A 23,850-nucleotide genomic window follows, 5' to 3' on the forward strand; every position below is an offset into this window, starting at 1 on the left:
TCCAGCTCTCTGCTATGGCCTGGGAAAGCAGTAGAAGATGGCCCAAGTCCTTAGGCCCCTGCACCCACGTGGGTGACCCGGAAAGAAGATCCTGGCTCCTGGCTTCGGATTGGCATAGCTCCTGCCATTGCAGCCAATGGGGAAGTGACCCAGTGCATAGAAGACCCCCCCCCCCCCGCCTCTTCTTCTCTCTCTCTATAACTCTTTCAAATAGATACGTAAATCTTAAAAACAAAGTGTGGCCGTGTAGCTGAGTTTGGGCCAGAGGCATGTGAGCTATGCCTTTAGGAGAAGGGGAATGGCCCTCACCTTCCTTTTCCCTTTCCTGCTCATTCTAAAGTGGAAATTGTCGGCAGGAGGAGCCATGGGGGTCACTGTGTGAAAGGTGCCTGTGGAGGAGAGGCAAAGTCCGCCTGGGTGGTTGTAAAATGCTGCATCAACTTGCACTCCCTTCCTGGACTTCTTTTACAAAGAAAGCAGCCTTTTTATTGGAACCACTGACACACTGGACTCTCCTGCCCTTGGAGCAGTTTGTCTAACTAACACATGTGCCAGATTTCTTCCAGATTCCCTGGGCTTTTGTGGATGCAGTTCTCTTGGCCTGAGACACTGCTGCCACCTCCAGCGCCCTGTCTACTTCCGCCTTCAACACAGGGCTGAAGTGCTTTTCTGGGCGTCCTGCTGGACTCCCTGGATGAGATTCAGTATACTTGCTGCTCACTCCTTCCGCTCTCCTTGGACCCCATGCACTGCCGCTTTAATGACTGGGTTCCTATCTGTCTCTTCCACCATACCATGTACTCTGTAAGTGCAAGTATCTGCACTGTCCACTGTCATCCAGGCAACTGGCACTCAGTATATGCCCAACAAATATTTGCTTAAAGAATGAATGAATAATATCACAACCCTTGAGTGATTTCTGGACCACACCTTGAGGATTTCTTGGTCTTATATTAATACACATAGGTACTAGTATTACATGTACTCTTGGAATTTTTTTAAATGGAATCTTTTCATTAATATGACCAATATTTTTAAGAGTCTGGGTGCCTTAGATATTTTTAAAGGAAAAAAATAAGAAACATACAAATTATAATATTTGAATTATACCCATGTACAATGAGACAAATTTAAGTCTCTGCAGGCATGTGATGAAGTGGTTAAGACACTGCTTGGGATGCCCACATCTCATATTTGGGGTAGCTGGCTCAGGTCCCAGACACTGGCTTTTGAACTAACTTCCTGCTAACGTGCACCCTGGGAGGCAGCAGATGATGGTTCAAGTGCCTGGGTCCCTGCCACCTGGATAAAGTTCCTGGCTCCTGATGTAGGCCGGGCCCAACCCTGTCTAGTGCAGGCATCTGGGGAATGAACCAGTGGATGGGATATCGCTCTTCCTCTTTCAAATAAATAGAGGTAAATAAATAAAAAGTTAAATAAACAGAGCCTTTTAATGGCATAAGTACCTGTTGGTTTACTGTTTAATATATGTGCCCTGACAATCAAGATTCATTTTTTTTTTGCTATTTTTTTTAAATTCATTTATTTATTTGAAAGGCAGAAAAACAGAGAGAAAAAAAGATTTTCCATCTATTGATTCACTCCCCAAATGGCTGGGGCTGGGCCAAACCAAGGCTAGGAGTCAAGAACTTCTAGGTCTCTCACGTGGGTGCAGGGGCCCAGGTACTTGGGCCAGTTTTCACTCCTTTCCCAGATGCATTAGCAGGGAGCTGGATTGGAAGTAGAGCAGCAGGGATTCGAACCCATGCCCATGTGGGCTGCTGGCACTGTAGGCAGAGGTTAACCTTCTATGACACAGTGCTGGCCCAACAAGAAAGACTCTACATGGCTTCTATAACTTACATAAAGTAAGCACTTTTATTTTATGTATTTATCTTTTGACAGGCAGAGTTAGGGAGAGAGCGAGAGACAGAGAGAAAGGTCTTCCTTCTGTTGGTTCACTCCCCAAATGGCCGCCACAGCTGGCGTGCTGCGGCTGGCGCACCGTGCTGATCCAAAGCCAGGAGCCAGGTGCTTCCTCCTGGTCTCCAATGCGGGTGTAGGGCCCAAGCACTTGGGCCATCCTCCACTGCCTTCCCAGCCCACAGCAGAGAGCTGGCCTGGAAGAGGAGCAACCGGGACAGAATCCGGCGCCCCGACCGGGACTAGAACCCGGTGTGCCGGCGCCGCAGGTGGAGGATTAGCCTAGTGAGCCACGGTGCCGGCCCCAGTAAGCACTTTTATATAATGTCAGATGAAAGAAATAGGACCCCAAGGAAAAAAGAGAAAGAGAAAGGAAAAAGAAAAGAAAAAAGAAAAAGGGGCCAGGTTTGGCTTCCTGCTTAGGATGCCTACATCCCATATCTGAGGGCCTGGGTTCGATTCTAGGCTCTGGCTCCTGATTCCAGCTTCCTGCTAATGCAGATCCTAGGAGACAGCAGATGATGGCTCAAGTGGTGGGGTCCCTGCGGTTCACATGGAAGGCCTGGATTGCATTCCCGGCTCCTCTTTGCTGGGAATCAGCATTTGGAGAATGAACCAGCAGATGGGAGAACATTCTCTCTCAAAAAACCAAAAACCAAAAAAACTCGGGTTTGCCAATGACTCGCTGGGTAATCCTAACTCAAAAATTAAGTGTTTCGTACAGATAATTCCCAAGGTCTCGTTCAAGGAAAATGCTTTGCTGCCAAATCAAGTTACTCTGTGGATGCCTCGGTAGAGATGATGTTGGGGATTGTGGGGAAAACTGCATAATTCCAACTATTCACAAGGATCGACTTTAGGCCGTATGAGGGTTTAAAATATGGTTCCTCAAGGTTCTGAAAATAACAGCAAAAAACCCCAGGCTTTGCAAGATGAGAATGCTTTTCGAATGGGAGCCTTTCTAGAATGTTATTCTTCAATTGGCGCCCATACTGGATTCAGAAACTGCTCTGCAAAAACCGGCGCAGACCAAGAAGCCAGAATGGTTTCCTCTGCCACTCCCTGGATTCTGCCTACACCTCCGTTCTCTTAAACTATCCTGGAGCTTGACAGGGAGAGAAGGGGCTGATCCAGCGGTCGGCCAACTACACAAACGTTTGCACTACAACACGCAAAGATACCTCGGCCTGTCCCGCTCCGCAGCGAAAGGGACAGCCTGGCTCGGGCTTTCCACACCTCTGCTAAAGGTTAGAGAAAGAGCGAGAGCCCGGAGCGAACGGGCTGGAAGTGCCCCGTGCAAGTATGAGTCCCGGCAACCCCACGATCGCTCCCATCCCAGGCTCCCGCGGAACCTACGCGTGCTGGCCGCATCTTTCCAGAGCAACCGCCCACCTCCTCACGCCCTTGGGAGCCACTGCCCTGGCCCCGCGCCCGCAGCAGTCAGCCCGCCCTGACCTCCTCGAACTGCTCGCCCGAGCAGCCAGCGCCACGAGCCTCCAGCAGCTCCCGGAACTGCTCCAGGGTGACGGACTCTTCGCCGCGGCCCAGCCGCTCTTCCAGCCAGCGCAAGAGCGCGCCGTGGTGCCTCGACACCAGCGACTCGCAGGGCGGCGTGGGTCGCAACGCAGCCGCTGCCTCTCGCAGCCGGGCCGGTTCTAGCAGCGCCGCGGCGGACGGCAGCGACGGAGCCGCGAGGCCCGAGCCGGGGGTCGTAGCCGAGTCCGCGGCCCAGTCCTGGTGCGGACCCCAGCCCTCACCCCCGGCGGCTGCCGCTTCGTCTTCACTGCTGTTACTCGTAGCGTTCCCCATGAGATCGCCGTCTTGGGCGACCGGCTCTGCCGCCGCCGCCGCCGCCGCCTCCCTGCCTCGACCTGTCAACCTCCGACAGCACCCGGCGGGCGGGGACGGGGACGGGGACGGGGAGGGGACGACGGCGGCGGCAGCGGCTTCCGGCTTCCTGGCCGTCAAGGCTGGGTTGCTGTCGCAAAGGCACCGTCAAGCGGACCGTACCAGCTCACGACAGCTAGGCGAGGGCTTCGGCCGCAGTGGATGGAACCCTCGGGATTTTTGTCAGGGCGCGTCTGTCATAGCTTCTACGTCATTCCGCAGCCGCCTTTACGGCCATCTTTGTTGGGGGCGAAGCTCCTACAAGGCAATGGTTTTCGTTGCTGTTCCGCCTGCTCGGCATCCCTCCACGTCCACAAGCTATGCTGGAAAAGTACCACGATGAGTCAGAACCAGGGAGTGAGTTTTTCGCCCAAGGGTGCGAACGTGGGCGTGTGTGAGTCGCGCTGGTGACGTCACGGCCGGCGTCCCCGCCATCTTGGCTGTGGGTAGAGAGGCGGAAACTTCGGAGGTTCGGCGAGGTTACGGCTGTCTGGATGCAGAGGCTCTGCGGGCGTGGGCTCTTGCTGAGCCTGGCGGTGGCGGCGGCGGCGGTAATGGCAGCGCGGCTAATGGGCTGGTGGCGTCCGCGCGCTAGCTTCCGCCTTTTCATACCGGAGGAGCTGGCTCGCTACCGGGGCGGCCCGGGAGACCCGGGCCTCTATCTGGCGTTGCTCGGCCGCGTCTACGATGTGTCTTCTGGCCGGAGGCACTACGAGCCTGGGGCCCACTATAGCGGCTTCGCAGGTATCGGCGAGGCGGCTGCCGCCTCGGCCTCCTTGGGCGCGACGCCGAATGCGCATCGTTCGTTTGTGCCGTTGTTTATTCCTGTGCTTCCTCTCCCCGTTCATACGAGCCCCCGGCGGGAGGGTCCCAGCTGCACCCTCCGCCAGCTCCGACCTCTACGCCGCCTCTCATTCCCCTGCGTGACCTACGTTCGAGAAATTTCCTCCTTCCTTTGGTTTGTGACCCCTCACCCACCGCCGGAAGTCGGGGGACACCGGCGTGGGCCAGGCCAATGCAGGGGTCCCCAGGGCGCGGACATGAGTGAGACCCGTCCCCGCCCTCAGTCCCCTAGCGATTCCAAGCAGCCCCTCAGTATGCCCCGATCTGAAGTCAGCGTTTCTTCCTCCGAACTCAGGGGTTTGAGTAGTTCTTGCTTGAAGTTCAGATGCGCTTGCGTTTCTTAGCAATGATGATGAGGTGAGGGCACAGGAGGGTGTGTGTGATCACGTTAACAGGCTTTTCATACTCCGAATAAAGCTGTGCATATGTTAGGCCGCGAAGAACAGTTGTCAGATGTGGTTTATTTTGCCCCCAAGAGGACTGAAAGATGTGACTTGTCCAAAGTCCTCACAGTGAGCACTGTGCGGCATGGACTAGGGCCGCCCGCAGCTGTAACGACCGGGGGACTGACCGTCTCCCGGGCTTAAAGGCAGGGGAGAAGCAGGGCGAGTGACCAGGCTGCTGTAACACAGCATTTTCCTTGTTATCTTAGAGGAATTGAGAAACCACCTTTGGTGTTTAAGTGCAAGTCACTTCCCTGTCGCCAGGGAAGACAGAAGCATGACAGAGAAGGAACTGAGTCCCCTGGGTCTTGACAAGCGTCAGCAAAAAGGCCCCCTCCCCCCACGCACACACCCTGAGCTGGAGCTGGGGTCAGGGTGTTTTGCACCTGTCCGTTGAGGGGTCCCACCATAGGCTGCTGCAGCTTCATGGAAGCATGCACAGGGTGGGTGGGCACAAAACCTTCCCTGCGGGCTGCTGTTTCGCTGCTGAATTCCTTCCCGTGTGCCCAGTGTTCATCCGGCATCCATTCACTGACCACTACGCTTCGTCCCACTTAGTGCCTGGTGCCGAGAAGTCAGAGATGTCTCCAGTGTGCTCCCCACCGCCACAGTCTGGCAGAGAAGCCAGTTATGTTTATTGGTTCATTCTGGGGTGGGTACGTACGTGTGATAAAAGTCACATAAAGTCTGCCCTGCCCTGGTACGTAATTCAGGAAACTTTGACAAACATTATTGTAAGCCCCAAGCGTTTTTATCACCCCACAGAGAAATTCCAAATCCATTAGCAGTTACCCTCATCGCCTCCCCACCACAGTCTCTGGTAACCACTCTCTACTCGATAGATTGGCCTGTTGCAAGCATTTCATATACACCATACACTTGTGCCTGGTTTCATTTAGCATAATGTTTTCAAGGTTCTTCCTTGATGTATTAGGATTTCATTCCTCTTTTATGGCTGAATAAGCTTCCATTGTATAAATACATCACCTTTTATTGGGTATTTCAAGAAGTTCATAGAAAATATAATAAAAAGATGAGTTTGTTTTGGTGCAAAAAAAAAATTGAGAGCCATGCATGGTTTTTTAATAATATATTTTTATGTTTTTTGAAGATCTCTGGAACGCACGGATTTCAAAACTTTTTGCACAAAAATAAACTTACCTTTTAATTCCATTTTCCATAAATTTGCTGAAGTATCCTTGTATGTATTAGTTGATGAAGTTTAGGGTTCCTACTTTTGCCAGTTATAAATAATACTGCTGTGAAATTTGTGTATAAGTTTTTGTGTGAACAAATGGTTTCATTTCTCCTGGGTGTATACCTAGGAGGGGAATTCCTAGGTCATATGGTAACCATGCAATGTTACCATGCAATGTCAACTTTTTAGGGTTATTTTCTAAAGTGGCTACACCATTATCATTCTCACCAGGAAAGAATTAGACTACCAGCTTCTCCACAATGTCACCAAAACTTATATTGTCCTTTATTATAACCGTACTCGTGGGTTGGAAGTGGGAGCTCACTGGGTCTTGATTATTTGAACTTTCCTAAAGCCTAATAATGTTGAGCATCTTTTCATATGCTTGTCGACCGTCTGTCTGCTGTGGAAAAATACCTGCTCAAATTCTTTGTCCATTTTTTTAAAAACAAGTTTGTCTTTTTATTGCTGAATTGTAAGAGTTCTTTATATATTCTGGATACTAGACCCTTATAAAATGTGTTTTTAAAATATTTTCCCCATTTTATAGTTTTTTTTTCTTTCTTGATCATGTCATTTGATGTGTGAAAATTTTCTACTTTAATAAGTTCATATCATCTGTCTTTCCCCCCTTTGGCTGTTTGTGCTTTTGGCATGCTAAGAAACCATTGCTCAACCCAGGGTCACAAAGAATTACATGTATGTCTTCTTTTTTTTTTTTTTTTAAGAATTATTTTATTTATTTGAAAGAATTAGATAGAGAGAGAGAGGTCTTTCATCCACTGGTTCACTCCCCAAATGACCACAACAGCCAGAGCTGAGTTGATCTGAAGCCAGGAGCCAGGAGCTTCTTCCAGATCTCCCACATGGGTGCAGGGGCCCAAGAACTTGGGCCATCTTTCACTGCTTTCCCAGGCCATAGCAGAGAGCTGGTTTGGAAGTGGAGCAGCTGGGACTTGAACTGGTGTCTGTATGGGATGCCGATGCCGGTGCTGCAGGCTGGGGCTTTAACCCACTGTGCCACAGCGCCAGCCCTAACATGTATGTCATCTTCTAAGAATTTTACACTTTAGCTGGCTCTTACAAGTCAGTAATTTGAGTTGATTTTTGTTTCTGGTGTGGGGTAGGGGTCCAGTTTCATTTTTTTGCATGTTGTCCTATTTGTTGAAAACCCTGTTCTTCCTGTCACTGAACTGCCTTGGTACCCTTGCTGAAAATCAGTTGGCTGTAAATGTTTGGACTTCTTCAGTCAGTGTTTATGGGGAATGCACTGAAGATCAAGTACTGTACCAGGTGCCAGGGAATTGGTATGAATGAGTTCGGTGTGTTCTCTTCCCTTATGAAACCTACAGACTATTAGAAAATACAACCAGTAAATGGGTATCGCACAGTTAATGAAATGTTTTTGTAATAAAAGTTAAAAGAAAAAACTGGCCGGCGCCGCGGCTCACTAGGCTAATCCTCCACCTTGCGGCGCCGGCACACCGGGTTCTAGTCCCGGTTGGGGCGCCGGATTCTGTCCCGGTTGCCCCTCTTCCAGGCCAGCTCTCTGCTGTGGCCCAGTAGTGCAGTGGAGGATGGCCCAAGTGCTTGGGCCCTGCACCCCATGGGAGACCAGGAAAAGCACCTGGCTCCTGGCTCCTGCCATCAGATCAGCGCGGTGCGCCAGCCACAGCGCGCCGGCCGTGGCGGCCATTGGAGGGTGAACCAACGGCAAAAGGAAGACCTTTCTGTCTCTCTCTCACTGTCCACTCTGCCTGTCAAAAAAAAAAAATAAAAAAGAAAAGAAAAAACTGATGTCACCAGTGGAGGGAGGAGAGGAAGAGAAGTGAACAGTGAACAGTGAAGAAAGTGGCCGTGCAGGGTTGGCGGCAGCTGGTCCAGGCGCTGTGTGGCATGGAGGAATTTGGACACCGTCACAGGGCAGAGGAAAGCCACTGATGGCTGTTTTTGGCAGTAGAGTGACACAATCAATTTGTGTTTAAAATATCTGCCTAAGGAGTGGGTGTTGTGGCACAGTGGATTAAGCCATCGCCTTGGCTGCCAACATCCGTCTCTGAGGGCTTGGGATTGAGTCCCCTTCCACCTCTGATCCAGTTCCTGCTAACGCGCTTGGGAGGCAGCGGAAAATGGTCCAAATACTTGGGTTCCTGCCACCATCGTGGAAGACCAGAATGGAATTCCTGGCTCCTGGCTCAATCCTGACTGTTGTGGGCATTTGGGAAGTGAACTAAGGAACGGAGGATCTCTCTCCATCTCTCTGTTGCTCTGCCTTTCAAATACACAAACAAAACTTTAAGAAAAATCTGCCTGAGAGATGTATGTGGACTAGGTGGTGGGGTAGGAATGCGTGTTGGGGCCTGCCAGGGGTCTGTTGCCGGGGTGCTGATGAGGCGACGGCAGGCCGGGCCTGCTCAGGGGTATGTGGAGGCGGGAGGACTGACAGCAGAGCTATTTGCTGAGAGAACTGAGGACCCGAGGATGGAGCTACAAGGACCACCGGCCTGGGTCGAGCAGCTGGTGGGCGTTCGCTGAGATAGGTGCTGTGTCCTGGGCTGGGCTTGCTGCTGGGCATTGGTTCCACGTGGAGGTTTGGAAGTTGAGATGTGTATGACAAGTAAGTGATGGGGAGAAGACGCTTGGATATGCGGGTCTGGTTGCTGGGAGAGGTCTGAACTAAAGATGCCAACTCGATGAGCCCCTCGGGCTGGAGACACTAGGGACATGGAGAGGTAGGAGGAGGACCTGGCACGCGGTGTCACGGGAGCCGTTGCTGGAGTGAATGAAAAAATGAGACAGATGCCAGGGAGAGGCTGCCTGTGGTCAGCAGCGTCTGTCACAGAGGAGAGGCCATTCTGTCGGCAGGAGACGGTTTTCGGGAGACAGATGTCTGAGTTGCGCACTGCCCATGGCTTACAGTCTAATCTGTTGGGACTGCCCTCCTGCAGGCCGGGACGCCTCCAGAGCATTTGTGACCGGAGACTACTCTGAAGCAGGCCTCGTGGATGACGTCTCTGACTTGTCCTTCTCCGAGATGCTCACGCTGCAAAACTGGCTCTCGTTCTATGAGAAGAATTATGTATTTGTTGGTAGGTAGGCCACAGGTCATTCCTGTGGGTTTCATTGGCTTGCTTTGCAGTTCTTTGTAAGGGGCTGGAATTCTTCAGGGATTAGACTCAAGGTTAAAATATGTAATTTTTTTTTTTCTAATTTGAGAGGCAAAGAGAGAGAATGTTACAGTCTGCTAGTTCACTCCCCAAATGCTTGCAGTGGTCAGGGCTGGGCTGGAGCTAAAGCCAAGAGCTAGGAACCCCATCCAGTCTCCCACGTGGGTGGCAGCAACCCAATTACTTGAGCCATCACCTGCTACCTCCCAGTGTCCGCATTACTAGGAAGCTGGAGTCAGGTATTGAATCCAAGCCTTCTGATGTGGGACTGTGGGTTTCTTCACCACCTCCTTAACCGCTGGGTCAGACGCATGCCCCCTGCTGTGGAATTCCCACTTTAAACCCTGGTAGTGAGTGAGGCAGTGAGCCCCAGAAGTACATGGGTAGGACACCTGTTTCTCTCTCTCTCAATCTTGGGAGAAGATTGCCACGCCGCTTGCTTTGGTCTCAGTTGCACAGAGGCAGTGGTGGCTGGTGCCAGCCTTGAACAGCCAGCCCCAGGAGGGCAGCTCCTTGCCTCACTGCGTTGGGGCTTCTGGCTTCAGCACGCAGCCAGGAAGGCTTGAACTCCTTCAATATGTGTTTTCCTCTGAGGAGAGAGGCCTCCTCCCGAGTGAACTGCTTCCACCCCTATAACACAGGTTACCTCCTCTGAGAACCTCTAGCACTTTTACCAGCCCCACCCACATCCAGCTGGTCCAGGCTGTTTTCATATCATCTAATAGTTTTAAGATGTATTTATCTGAAAGGCAGAGTGACACACAGAGAACGAGATCTGCCATTCCCTGGTTCATTCCCAAATGGCCACAATGGCTGGGACTGGGCCAGGCCAAAGCCAGGAGCTGGTGACTCCATCCGGGTCTCTCACATCGGTGGCAGCGGCCCAAGCACCCAGGCCATCTTCTGTTGCTTTCTCAGGCCATTAGCAGGGAGCTGGATCAGCAGTGGAGCAGCTGGAAAACTCGCTTGCTGCGCCCCAGTGCTGGCCCCATATCATCTAACGTGTACAGTGCACTCCCAGTCCCCACCTGGCCTCTTGCTGGCCTGTGTTGCCCTGATCGGCAGCACACCTTCTCTTATTTTCCTTAGTGTGCCCAGCTCCTTCCTGAGGCCATCGAAAGAACTCACCTCTGTCTATCTGCGCTTCAGAGCGCGTGGCTGTCCCCTGTCTCCAGGAGGTCACTGAATCAGCATTGAAACACTACTGGGAAAAGAAAGCCCAACACAAAGGAAGAGGAATGGAGTCCCACGAGGAAGGCCAAACACTTCGTACTGAGATTTGGGGAGCAAACTGGAAGTGTTTGGTGTGTGGGGTGAGGCAAGTGAACTAATCTCAATAGAACAAAGCTAAAGTGTTCCGGGAGGGTGGGGAACTAGGGTTGGAAATGCAGATTTGAGTTCAAGTAAGGACCTCTCTGAATGCCACCATGGATAAGTTCCGGTTCCAGGCCTTCTGGGGCCCGGGAAGGCTCAGCACAGCTTTTGCCTTCTGTTAGCGTGTCCTGAAGGCTGGAGGCCATGCCCGGCTCTTCCAGGTCCCCAGAAACCCGCAGGGTGTTGGGAATGAAGGCTTGTTGTTTTTTTCTATTGATTTATTTATGCATGCATACATACATACATACAGGTAGAGTTATAGACAGTGAGAGAGAGAGACAGAGAGAAAGGTCTTCCTTCCGTTGGTTCACTCCCCAAATGGCTGCAACGGCCACCACTGCACCGATCTGAAGCCAGGAGCCAGGTGCTTCTTCCTGGTCTCCCATGTGGGTGCAGGGGCCCAAGGATTTGGGCCATCCTCCACTGCCTTCCCGGGCCACAGCAGAGAGCTAGACTGGAAGAGGAGCGACTGGGACAGAATCTAGCGCCCCAGCTGGGACTAGAACCCAGCACCCATATGGGATGCCGGTGCCACAGCGGAGGATTAACCAAGTGAGCCACGGCGCCAGCCCCAAGGGAATGAAGGCTTGTTGTAAGAGTACATACTGTTGGGGGCTGGCACAGTAACATAGTGGGTAAAGCCACTGCCTGCAGTGCCAGCGTCCCATAGGGGTGCCAGTTCGAGTCCTGGCTGCTTCACTTCTGACCCAGCTCTCTGCTATGGCCTGGGAAAGCAGCAGAAGATGGCCCAAGCATTTGGGCCCCTGCACCCATGTGGGAGACATAGAAGAAGCACCTGGCTCCTGGCTTTGTATCAACCCAGCTCCAGCCATTGCAGCCATTTGAGGAGTGAACTAGCAGATGGAAGACCTCTTTCTCTCTCTCTTCCTCTCTCTCTCTTTCTGCCTCAGCCTCTCTGTAACTCTGCCTTTCAAATAAATAAATAAATCTTTTTTTAAAAGATTTATTTATTTATTTGAAAGGCAGAGTTACAGACAGTGAGAGAGAGAGACAGAGAGAAAGGTCTTCCTTCCATTGGTTCACTCCCTAAATGGCCGCCACGGCCAGTGCGCTGTGGCTGGCACGCTGTGCTGATCTGAAGGCAGGAGCCAGGTGCTTCCTCCTGGTCTCCCATGCGGGTGCAGGGGCCCAAGCACTTGGGCCATCTTCTACTGCTATCCCAGGCCACAGAAGAGAGCTGGACTTGAAGAGGAGTAGCCAGGACTAGAACCGGCGCCCATATGGGATGCTGGCACTGCAGGCAGAGGATTAACCTAGTGTGCCACAGTGCTGACCCTAATAAATAAATCTTAAAAAAAAAAAAAAAAAAGTTGGCACTGAGGTAAAGTCTGGAAGCTATTTTGGCAGCCACACCTCAGGCCTCAAGAGAAAATGAGATGCTTTTGTTGTGTACAGGATTGGCTTGGGGGTCCAGCCCTTGGTGACGGCCACTCCCATGACACAACTTCACGACTGCTTCCCTGTGGCCTGTACCACTGCTGTCCTCTCTTTGGGACTCACTGAATGCAGGGCTGCTGCGTAGTGGGCAGCTGTCCAGACAGCACGTGCATTGCAGGCGTGCAGCTAGGGCCCTGCACCCTTCCCTGATTCAGCGGACAAGGATTTAGAACAACGCTGGGTCCTAAGCTGTTTTGAGTGGTGGGCCTCACTCTTGGAGAGGCGTATCATAAACAAGGAAATGGTTCCGAAAACTCCAGACAGGACTGTGAATAAAACTGATGTGCTGCGTGTTTAGGGGCGTGTGGCACCTTAAGAGCAGATGGTAGCTAAGCTGGGAGCCGGCAGCCTCCTGGGAGCCTGGGGAAGCTTTCCGGGCTGAGGGCAGAGTGAGGCCTGGGTGGGGAGCAGTGAAGCATGGTCCAGGAACGGAAAGGAAATCGCAGTGCTGGAGCCTCGGGTACGAAACGAGGGCGTGGCCTGACAAGGCTGAGGAGGCGCACAGAAGTGAAATGGTACCCAAGAGGCCTAGTTGGAATTCTGCTTTGGGGCTGGCACTGTGGCACAACAGGTTAAACTGCCGTCTGCTGCACCGGCATCCCATATGGGTGCCAGTTCGAGTCCCAGCTGCTCCACTTCGGATCCAGCTCTCTGCTAATGTGCCTGAGAAAGCAGTGGAGGATGCCCCAGATGCTTGGGCCCCTAAACCCACATTGGATACCTGGAAGAAGCTCCTGGCTTTGGCCTGGCCCATCCCTGGCCATTGAGGCCATTTGGGGAGTGAACCAACAGATGGAAGATCTCACTGTGTTTCTCTCTCTCTCTCTCTTTAATTTTGACTTATAAACAAATAAATCTTTTATAAAAATCTGTGTTTCATTCACATGCTTTGGGACATCTTCAGACATGGACTTGACATGATAGGATTCCAGTTTGTTTTCAAAGTTTTACTTATTTGAGAGAGAGAGAAATTGATCTTGTATCCTCTGATTTACTCCCCAAATGCCCACAACAGCCAGGGCTAGACCAGGCCACAGCCAGGGGCTGGGAATTCCACCTTAGTCCCCCACACGGGTGGCAGGGACCCAAGCACTTGGACCACACTCCACTGCCTCCCAGGTACATTAGCAGGGCTCCACTGGCAGTGCACTCCAGGGTAGTGATGAGAAGGATGCTCTGGTACCCCTCTGGCGCACCGCAGCCCCGGGAGGGGACACCCTCGTCTGGGGTCTGGTAGGATGCTGCGAGACTTGGCATGCATGACAGCTGACGCCCCTCCAGTCCCTAATAAACCAGAGCCAGCCGGCCACTGGAACACTGAAGTCAGACACCTGGGTACCTTGAACTTCACTGCCCCTGCCCAAGGAGCTACGCGTGTGTCACACCTCACTCCCACTGTGTTCTCACCACAGGAAGGGTGATAGGACGCTTCTACAGTGAGGATGGGCAGCCCACCCCAGAGCTGACTCACGTAGAAGCCATGATCACCAAAGGCTTGGAGGCCAATAAACAGGAGTGGAAGGAGAAGCAGAAGTTCCCGCCATGCAACACCGAGTGGAGTGCGGCCAGGGGCAGCCGGTTCTGGTGTTCCCAACACAGGTACACGAGCTGCCCACCCCTCTCCCAGCCCAGACTCCCAGGCCTTCCCTGCGCACCATCCACTGAACCCAGGAATTAAGCCAGGGGACTGGTTGAGAACTCAGGTGCTGTGCACCAGGGATTCTCTGCTGCAGAGAACTCAGAAAGTTCCCTGTGGCAAACAGCTGTGTGACAGCATCGGCTCTGAGAACCCCCTGCCCCACTGCTTAAGACCTGGGGACCAGAAGGTGCCAGCACCGCTTCGTGCCTGCCTTGGCCTGTGTGGCCATCCACAGACCTTGATTTCCTGTTTTTATTTATTTATTTTTTTTAAGATTTATTTTATTTGAAAGGCAGAGTGACAGAGATGGAAAGAAAAAGATCTTCCATCAACTGGTTCACTCCCCAAATGGCCACAATGGCTGGGCCTGGGCCAGGCTGAAGTCAGGAGCCTGGAGCTCCATCCAGGTCTCCCACATGGGTGGCAGGGGTCCAAGCACTTGGGCTGTCCTCCAGGTGCATTAGCAAGTTGCTGGATGGGAAGCAGGGCAGCCAGACTGCAGCCATCACTGTGATACAGGATGCTCGCATCACAGGCAGTACTTAACCTGCTGCATCAGTCACTCCTGCCTGCGGGGCCTGGGGAGGTGGGAGGGACCCACGCCCTCCTGGTGCCTTACCTTGAGAGTACTGTGGCTCCTGAGAGTCCAGGCAGTGTGAGCCACATGGAAACATCCTTTGATGTCGGGATAAAGGGAGGTGAGCCGGGCTAGGAGTGATGCCTGGGGATCCAGGGGGGTTAGGCAGCTGAAGACATTTCCTGTCCTGGTCATCAAGCCAGGCTAGGCTGGAACTTCAGCCTGAGTCCCTTGGATTTCCTGTCGCTCTGCTAGGGGATGAAGGAAGCCAGAAGCTGGCCCCTGAAGGGCCTCACGGCAAGGTGGCAGGAGTCTGCTCCTGCTAACAGGAGCCGGGCCTCACCCCTAGGGCCACGCTCTGCCTCCATGCCCTCCTCCTCCACTCACTCACTGCGAGAGCAGGCAGGCCCACGCATCCCTCACATTGCCTCCGCCTTCATTCAGGGGAGCAGCGGGGAGGAGAGCCCCATCTTCCCTGGCCACCCATTTGGAACAGACACCTCCTGTGTCCTGTGTCTGAGCTGGTGGCTACCTGTCAGGAGGTGTGCCACCCCCCACCCCAGGCCTGTGTAGATGCTGTCCTCCCGCCCACAGCCCTCTGCCTGACCAGCCCCTCCCAGATCCTCCCCTAGAGCCCTTGGGGCCCTGTCCCTGTGCCTCAGCCCCGTGGGTGGTTCTCCACTCACATGTGTGTGTGTCTGGATGGTTCCCAACCGGGCGGAAGTGGCTCTGATGCAGGTTACCCTGCCTCAGGCTCTCTGCAGCCTCCATGAGGCTTCAGTTATCTAAATCTCATTTTCCTTTGGCGAGGCCTGTGAGTCTGAGAGGCCACGCCTAGTGCCCTGACACATGGGTCTCTCTGCCCAGGATAGGAGGTTGCTCTGCCTGTGTAGGGTCTCTGAAGCCTGGAGACACCAAGGACTGGCCCCATGCAGGGCCCCAGGCCACGAGATTCCCAGAACAGCCTGAGCCAGCTGGCCTCAGCTGAGGGCCCCCGACGTGCTATCTCAGTTGCCCAGTCCCCACCAGGTGCCCTAGGATCAAGTCCCAGCCTGCCCTGGGAGGTGCAAGGGAAGAGATGAGACTCAGCAGGGTGGGAAGTGCCTAGGGAGGGCCAGGGCAGGGCTGAGGGTGGGCTCCGCCCTCTGCCTGGAGAAGGGGTGTTGGTGTGGTGCCAGGGCAGCTGGGGCGGTTGGGGGAGAGCACGGAGGCCCCGGGGCTGAACACTGCAGACGCTGCCCCCGCACAACACCAAGACGGCCGGAGGAGCCGCTCTGCTTTTCCTAAGGCCTGGCTTGCCCCTTCCGCCTCTGGCTCCCGCTTTCTGAGTTGCCACCTTTAAGAAGTCTTCTTTCCTTGTGCTCTTAGTGGAGGGGTGAGCAGAGACTGGATTGGTGTCCCCAGGAAGCTGTATAAGCCAGGGGCCAAGGAGCCCCACTGCGTGTGTGTGAGAACCACCGGCCCCCCCAGTGAGGAGATGCTGGACAACCCCACCCACAGAAATCGTGGGGACCTGGACCACCCTGGCCTGCAGGAGTACCCAGGCTGCCCACCTCTGGCCATCACGTGCTTCTTCCCACTCTGAGTTGGCGCCCTCTGATAAAACATGGAGAACCCTGCCTAGAGATGCCCTGGGCGTGGCTCCTGGCGTGGAACAGGAGGCCCTGGGAGGACTGGTCACTCTGCAGACATACTCGGCCTCCTCCCCGCGGTGTGCCTTTCTGCTGAGTGGCGCAGGAGCTGGGCAGCGGGACTGGGCGCCTCCTGGATGCGCTCCCCTGGGGCCACTTGCCATCTTCCTTCAGAACCCCGCCAAGATGGCCACGTTGGATAACTGACCATCACGGGAGATCTGTGCTGCCTTCCCATAGGCTGCCTGCCCCTGCTGCTGGCCTGGGCCCTGCCAGGCGAGAGGGGGTCACATTCTTCCCCAGCCAGCGAGCAGAAACACAGGTGTCCCCCAAAGCCTTGAGGCCGCAGGGCACCCTGGCTGGATTCCCCGCTGGCTACACCTGTGACTCCAGCTCTTATGACCTTTCTCATAAGGAAGACCACGCTAAGGCAACGTGAATAAATCACCAGAAGTCCACTGGGTGGACAGGCCCTCCAGCGAGGGCTGCTGACACGGGCAGGCTCATGGTGGACGTGGAGCGCCTGAACGACGATGTCCAGCAAGGATGCTGCCCCTCGTTCAGACCCTTATCAGATGGGCTTGTCTTCAAAGGGAGAAGTCTGCGTTTTGAGCCAGAGGTGGTTCTGCGGCTCACACGAGGTAAATGGAGAGCAGCACGTCAGGTGTGGAACCAGACGGTTCCCACTTCCGGTGGCTGGGCTGGAGGCGCGGGACGTGTCTCCTACCCACCCCTCTGGAGTTCTCAAGTAGAGGGGTGGAGGGCTATCCCTTTATTTACTTATTTAAAATGAAGGGAATTCCTATTTTTGCCCCTCAGTTTATTTATTTGAAAGGCATACAGAAAGCTGAGATCCTCCATCTGCTGGTTCACTCCCCAGATGGCCACAATGGCCAGAGCTGGACCAGGCTGAACCCAGGAGCCAGGAACTCTACTAGGGTCTCTCATGTGGGAGGCAGGGGCCCAAGCATGTGGGCCATCTCTGCTTTCCCACGTGCATTACCAGGGTGCTGGATCAGAAGTGGAGCAGCCAGCACTCACGGGGTGCCAGCAGTGCAGACAGCAGCTTAACCCACTGTGCCACAATGCGGACTGTGTTCAGCTGTCGCCTAAGCCTTCATCGCTGCCCCTCTTCTGTCTTTAAGTATCCCTTATGCTTCCTCCACCCTCTTCGTCAGTATCACCAACAGCTTTCCAGATGCACTGGCCAGTCCCTCCACTGGTGGCTGGGCGCCCCTGGCCCATGCTGTTCTTACACCTGGTTCCGGCTCATGGCTGCTTCTGCCACCCCAGGGCCTTCCTCACCTCTAACCTCTCCCTGCTCATTCCTCCCACTTCATAGATAAAATGTTCCCCCTTAACACCCCTAGTTCTTCGTAGCTGCCCTGTGTACCTCCTACCACAGATGGCCCTCAAACACTTGGGCCGCCCTCCCCTGCCTTTCTCAGGCCACCAGCATGGAGCTGGATCAGGAAGTTGAGCAGCCAAGACATGACCCACTCTGTCACGGTGCCAGCCCCCACCGGCTTAGCCTCCCCCATCTCTGCGGTTCAGCCTCCCTGCCAATAGCGGGACACGTCCTGCCCTGGCAGCTCCTGTGGTTGCTTCGATTCTCCCCTCCATCTCTTGTACGGGACCCCGTTTACCACGAGGTCCTCCCTAAAAGCTCCCCTTGGGCTGGTCCTCATCTCCCTTCTCTGGCCATTCCTTTTCGGCCTTCCTGAAGCTCTGCCCGCCACACACTCCTCCTGTTGGCTTTTCCCTCCTTCCTCAGCACCTGGCCTGCCCACCTGCTACTCCAGGCAGCTCTCCAAGGCGGTCCTGGCCTTCCGTCTTCATCTTCCCCTCCAGCGGGCCTCCCACTTCTCCACCGGTGGCACCACTGTCCGCAGTGCACCACCGAGCAGGCAATCCCATGTCCCCGGCAGCCAAGTCCAGGCCACCCCACCTCCGGGTTCCCTCCTTTCCGTCCCCTCTGTCAGCAGTGCTGCACTCTGAGCGAGGCTGTCGTGTCCCACCTGCAATGCTGCACTCCAGCGAGGCATCGTCCTAAGGCTCCTGGGGGCTGCCTCTCTGTGAGGGTCAAGTCCCAGCTCTTAAGCCCCTGGGCGGAGGATGCCCTTCCATGGCCGCCCCTCCTTTCCCACAGGCTCTTAGGCCGCTCTGTCAGTCCACCTCCCAGGTCCTGAGACTGCAGCCCCCCCCCCCCCCCCCCCGCCCACAGCTGCGTCCCGAGGCCCGTTCCCTCAGTTGGGGCAGCACTTTGTGTTCGCTCCTCAGGGTCCTTCACAGTGGGGGTTTTTTTCTTCTTCTTTTTTTAAAGATTTGGGGCCAGCACTATGATGTAGTAGGTAAAGCTGCCACCTGCCCATGTGGGCACTGGTTCCAGTCCTGGCTGCTCCACTTCTGATCCAGCTCTCTGCTGTGGCCTGGGAAAGCAGCAGATGGCCCAAGTCATTGAGCTCCTGCACCCACATGGGAGACCTGGAAGAAGCACCCAGCTCCTGGCTTTGGATTGGCGCAGCACCAGCCGTTGCGTACGCGCGTCTACTCTGACTGTGGCATGAGGAGCTGAGGCCCAGGCTCCTTGACTCCTGCCTCAGTGCCCTTTGCTGCTCTGTACTACTGTGGGTGAACGCCCAGCCTACCTGCACCAGTCGTGACCGGGACTGTTCACCTAAGGATGACAACTACAGTGACTTGAAGGCCTGGAGTTCAGTGACTGAGGCTTCCGCCAATGACCCTAACTAGAAACTAGTCATTGCCACTGTGCTGGCCAACGGCCAGGGCAGCCTCTGACCTCAAGGAGCTCATAGTGTGGTGGAGTAAACCCTGGTTGGAGCACCCAGAGGCCATTCTTGAAGCAGAAATTCAGGGATGGTGTGCAGGCCAGCTCCAGAGACGTCCAGGCCCTTGCCAACAGACAAGGAGCAAGACGGAGCTTGCCGTCACTGCGGCCAGGTGCACACTCGGTAGTGCCTAGAGGGGCCTGGGCTCGCTGCAGACCCTCAGCCGGCCTCGGGAGCTGCTCAGTCCCTTGCTTGATGAGAATCCATTTTCTCTTCGGTGCTAACACTTTAGGGGAGTCAAAGGACTCAGCAAGCATGGGCATCACTGTGAAGTCAAAGGCTTCCCACAGAGGTGGCCTGGGGCAAATCTGTGGAGGGGTGGGCGCCACAGACAGTGCATCCAAGGCTGAGCCTGCAGTCAGACCGCTCGTGGAAGGGCAGGGAGAAGAAAACCGACACCTGTTGGGCGACTGTGCCAGGAGCTTTGTTCTCACTTCATGCCCGTGCTGGCCCGGGGAGGTCTGACGGAGCCCTGTCAGGACAGCGCTGAGCTTCCCCCAGGTCTGAGCTCTGCCACACCAGGGAGTAGTGGCCAAGCAAAGGCTGGACCTCCGGAAGGGCCTCGCCACAGCTGCCTGTGCATCCCGAACTGCTGCTGAGGAGCCGGAGCTGGGGTTCTGCCTCCGCCCCGCACCCCCATGCCTTGCACGCTTTCTCTAGGAAAAGCTACTCCCTGAAAACTCGGGCCCGCAGACCAGCGTGGGGCTGCGCTGCTCAGGAAGCGGCACGTCAGAGGAAGGTCGCGGGCTGCACCCCACCCTTGAGAGCACTTCATAGTGCCAGGACAGACACCGCGGATCCTCTTTGGTTGCTCCTAGCTAACAGCCAGGGAGCTGGTTTCCAGGTCTTTGGCGAATGGAGGCCTCAGGGCACCAAGACTCTGCATCTGCAAGCTCCAGCCTGGGCCAAGGGCACAGCAGCCGCAGCAGCTGCTTCTCCGCTCACCGTCCGTCTGAGAACTCTGAACCCAGATTCACTCACTCACTGGGAGTTGTCTGTTTTTGTTTAATATGTTGATTTTAATGCTTACTGGTACTTCTGCATTAGCAGTGACTACAAATATCTTATTAAAAGTCTCCACTTTAAATGCACAATTTTGCCTCATTTTATTACAAGGAATTGTTACAGAAAATGCAAATACCAGTACTGGAAAAATATACATTCCATTCCATGGACTCCACGCAAACACTGCTGTTAAGCGCCGTGGTCCCTCAAGATGCATCCCCGCACACCAAGCACCACTCCGACTGGCTGCGGGCTGCACAGGTCAACCCTGTGTGCGCCCACAGCTGCTGCCCGGCCCTGCACGTCTGCCCACCCGGCGTGCAGTGACTCAGGACTCCCTAGCTACGGAAGACCACCGCTGTCAGGTCTAACAGGTTAGTATGCTATTTATGCCGCACAGAGGACGTGCACACGCAGGGATCTCCGAGAAAGTCTTTAAGGCATCTTGAACTTCTGGAATTGAAGTGTTTACTTTATTCCTTGTCAATACGCTCCACAGAGTGAGCCTGGGGCTTCCAGATCCCTGCCTGCGAGTGGGAGCTCCAGCGCTTTGGGAGGTTCTCGTGGGCTTGTCGGGGGAAACTGAGTCTCTGTGATGGAAGCGTCACGTGTACTTGCTCCTGCTCTGCCACCTGGGCAGCTGCCTTTCAGGTCTACACATCACACAGTTCAAAAGTGTTCTTTTTCTCCAGATAAAGGACACCTGGGTGGAGGTAGAGGCCCGCCTCCCTCCCAAGACCTCCCCTCCACTCCATGCTCACGGCCACATTAGTGCGGCGACGGCTCAGGACCACAGGTGTGGGACAGTTGTTGGGAAGACCTGTGGACCCACATGCACGCTGGGCTCCACGCAGGGACCGCTCAGGGAGAAGAGTGAGGAAGCTGAACGGGGTGGTCAGAACGACTCGGGCTCTGAGGTAGAGGACTACAGGTCATGTGGACCGCACTCATTGGAGAGAATGTGGCAGGTAACCAAGCAACCTAATCCAGACTCGACTACTGGTAATTGGGCTGACGACGCACAGGCAAGGACTTCAGATGTAACACTAACACGTCACGTAGTGAGACACCACTGAACGACAGCTGGAAACCAGAGTCCTACGTGTAGGCACTTAAGTTTGTGGGACGTCAGTGTGTTCGAGGATCAGAACTTCATTTAACCCATTCAATCTCGTCAGCAGTCAGTGGCTGGGACTCCGTCTTTAAAGGGAAAGGCCTGTTAGGAGGGCACAGAGGAGCGGGAGGCAGTGCAGAATCAAATTCGGCCCAACAGCGCCGACTGGCGTGCAAGTCCCGTCTCAGAGAAGTTGATTCTTCCTGCGCTACGCACTGACAGCTGGCAGCGTTCCAAAGGAGTAAAACAGCTTTGGCTACCAGTACTTAGGCTGCTGATTAAAACTGCCCGAGGACAGCTAGGCAGTGTGGTGGTCAAGTCTTGATGGCATGGAGCGCACGGAGGGGACTCGGAGTGTGCCGAGGCCCAGCCAGGGCAGTGACGGGCGAGTCCACCCCGGGTGCCACTCGGGGAGCTTCAGCGGGGGCGGGAGAGTTCCTAAGACTGGAGACACTCCTTCACATCTGCCTGAAAGCACCCTGACGCCAACGCAGGATGTAAGAAACGTTTTCCCAGTCCGTGCTGCTCAGTACCATCGCTGTCTGCACGCTGCAGACACAGAAGTGCGAATCCACACTCACACGTGATCCTCAGGTGTTCCGTGCAATGAGGCAAGGCGCGAACACTGGCCTCCTCCCTGACTGGATTCCACCCTCCCTCATCCGCAGGGAGCGGGAGGAGAACGAGCAGGTAGGTACTGCGCACCTCAGTTCCCGTCTGAACCACAAGACTCCTACTCTACAGGACCGAGCTACCTAAGACCAATTCCTGTGGCCTTTCCACACGACAGAAAGTGGAAACTGATCGCATGCCTCGTGGGACCAAGTGTTTGCCAAGATTGGTTGTTTTTCTATAAAAATTCTATGTGACTTACGTCACAGCCCCCGCCCGGGGGGGAGGGGCTCTGCTAATTACTCTGCTTTTAAACGTACACAAGCTCATATTGACATAGAAAGCAGGTATATCTTATAAATCACAGAATTACATCGAAAAGTAGCACTCTGATCTATCAGCTCATTTTACACATATTTAGGCAACAGAAATATCAATGTACGACAGTGTGGAGGACACACCACTATCCAAGACAGACAGAAACAAACCAAAAACACAGGCTATTGCAAACAAAAAGTTAGTCCCTTTTATGCATGAATCCATATTTCATTAATGCCAAAAATGTAGTGGTTATTAAATGTCTTAAAAAATCAGTATGTATGATTCAGATTATTAATCTCTGAGTATAACTAACAAATTATTCATCTCAGAGTTTGTTTTTAAGAAAAGCATTGGTAAAAGTTTCTCACTGTGCATTTTTAAAAACTGGCCAAACCTTCAACAGAAATCAAACACTTCAGGGTTCACGTGCGTCCTAGCAGCGGCTAGGCCCAGCAAGTTCTGGAGGCCTCGTCAGCAGCCAAGCCCGAGTTCCCACGGGGCTGAGCACGCTTGGCCAGGGCTGTCGGCTGCTGCCTCTTACAGCGTGAGAGGGGAGGTGTCAGCAAGAACCACGTGTGTCAAGGAGACGCGGCCCACAAGCCTCCAGCCTGAGGCTGCAGATGCCCCGGCACTGAAGTCTTCCCCACCCCCTCCTCCTCGCCTGCTCCAGAAGACACCGCAGGGGTCTTCCCTTTAAGATCAGTGTGAGCTGAGGTCCAGTCCAAGCTGAGCGTTAGAATCGCAGGTGCAAGGACGGGTGGGGCTGTTTCTGAATATGGATTTTTAAGTTGGGGTCACCAATGATGCAGCTATGTAAAAAGTGCAGCACAATCAAAGTGCATTTCCTCCACCACTCCACCGGCAGAGTGGCCGAGGACTCGGGGCGCAGCGAGACCAGGGAAGGAGACAGCGCCCGGAGATGTCTGGCTGCCCAGCCGCACCTGACACCTCATTCGCATGAACACCGGTAAAGCTTTCAGTTGTTAAGGCCACGATTTTTTAGCTCTCATCTTTGAACCCTGTTTAGAAAGATTTCACCTTTTTAAAAGGGGTAGCTCACTAAAAAATACAGCTTAGCTTAAAAAACAAAAAAAGACTCCAGGGCAGAGGGTCCTATTTCCCTCGAAAACACTGTGCAGAAAAGCCCCCAGCCACCAGGCCCAGAGGAGAGCCAGCTCTCGGTAAGCCGCCAGCTTCCACTGTTAGGCGCTGCCTGGGGCGGCAGCCAGGCAGGAAGACGTTATGGACGCTCGGAGATGCACACTAGGCTGCTAGAAGGGAGCGTGGGCTCAGTGTCGTTGGATGCTGCTAGCAGGATGGGTCTCATTGCTGTCACATTCACCACTGAGGCTACATGGCCTGGTCCAACCGTGACACTGAGTGAGTTTGGTCGCAGTCTGACACACTGACAGTCATACCGAATCATCTGAGATGGGGTCACGCCGTGGTCCTCAGCTGTCCAGTCTATTGCTGCAGGAGGATGACGCCAGCTCCTGCTCTGGGTGGGGGCGGGCTGGTGAGCAGAGCAGCTGCTGGGGAGGGGCGGAGGGCATGGCCCGGACCCTCCCGGGGGCTCACTAAGAGACCCCACCCAGAGTCAGCACGTCAAAGCAAATGTTGCAAACACGCACGGGCTTGTTGAGATCGAACTTTATAATGGGAATCTCCTTGGTCGAGCATTTATGGCACAGAAGACGTCCGCAGTGACGACTGTGGGAGCAAAGAAAGAAGCGTGAGGGCAGGCTGTGAGCGCCTGTGCCAGCCGCCAGCATGGCTGTCAGTCCACGGAGAAAACAGAACTCCAGCCAT

General features: G+C 54.3%; 3 protein-coding genes across 16 annotated transcripts in view; 1 reads left to right on the forward strand and 2 right to left on the reverse strand.

The window, feature by feature from the left end:
* The window catches only part of ZZEF1 (zinc finger ZZ-type and EF-hand domain containing 1), a 130,189-nt gene extending 126,457 nt beyond the window's left edge, over positions 1–3,732 (reverse strand). For all 6 annotated transcript variants that reach the window (XM_070061242.1, XM_070061240.1, XM_070061244.1 and 3 more), the window contains exon 1: positions 3,379–3,732. In XM_070061242.1, coding sequence (XP_069917343.1) covers positions 3,379–3,732 — 354 coding nt within the window. The remainder of the gene's footprint in view (positions 1–3,378) is intronic.
* Positions 3,733–3,849: 117 nt separating this feature from the next.
* On the forward strand, positions 3,850–20,080 carry CYB5D2 (cytochrome b5 domain containing 2). 7 transcript variants are annotated; one of them, XR_011383631.1, is made up of 5 exons: positions 4,002–4,167; positions 9,243–9,383; positions 13,706–13,892; positions 15,878–16,781; positions 18,464–20,080. XR_011383631.1 is itself a non-coding variant. In XM_070061249.1 (4 exons), exons 1-4 carry the CDS (start codon positions 3,973–3,975, stop codon positions 16,092–16,094), a joined length of 759 nt encoding a protein of 252 aa, XP_069917350.1. In that variant the 5' UTR covers positions 3,850–3,972; the 3' UTR covers positions 16,095–20,080. The 7 variants fall into 7 exon arrangements, 4 of the variants coding, with proteins under 4 accessions (XP_069917350.1, XP_008269091.1, XP_002718905.1 ...); XR_519247.4 differs by having other exon boundaries at positions 4,047–4,554; XR_011383632.1 differs by having other exon boundaries at positions 4,073–4,361.
* The window catches only part of ANKFY1 (ankyrin repeat and FYVE domain containing 1), a 77,651-nt gene continuing 73,871 nt past the window's right edge, over positions 20,071–23,850 (reverse strand). For all 3 annotated transcript variants that reach the window (XM_070061246.1, XM_070061248.1, XM_070061247.1), the window contains one exon: positions 20,071–23,751. In XM_070061246.1, the coding sequence (XP_069917347.1) occupies positions 23,619–23,751 (133 nt within the window). In that variant the 3' untranslated portion in view covers positions 20,071–23,618. The remainder of the gene's footprint in view (positions 23,752–23,850) is intronic.

This window comes from Oryctolagus cuniculus, chromosome 17 (genome assembly GCF_964237555.1).
Source record: "Oryctolagus cuniculus chromosome 17, mOryCun1.1, whole genome shotgun sequence".
Taxonomy (NCBI): Eukaryota; Metazoa; Chordata; class Mammalia; order Lagomorpha; family Leporidae; genus Oryctolagus; species Oryctolagus cuniculus.

Bases quoted from the DNA above. Each gene is read 5' to 3' on its own strand.
- CYB5D2 (XM_002718859.5), top strand. From the start codon at position 4,305: ATGCAGAGGCTCTGCGGGCGTGGGCTCTTGCTGAGCCTGGCGGTGGCG. The intron at 9,384-13,705 runs GTAGGTAGGCCA...TTCTCACCACAG, and splicing joins GAAGAATTATGTATTTGTTG to GAAGGGTGATAGGACGCTTC. The intron at 13,893-15,877 runs GTACACGAGCTG...TTGTGCTCTTAG, and splicing joins TTCTGGTGTTCCCAACACAG to TGGAGGGGTGAGCAGAGACT.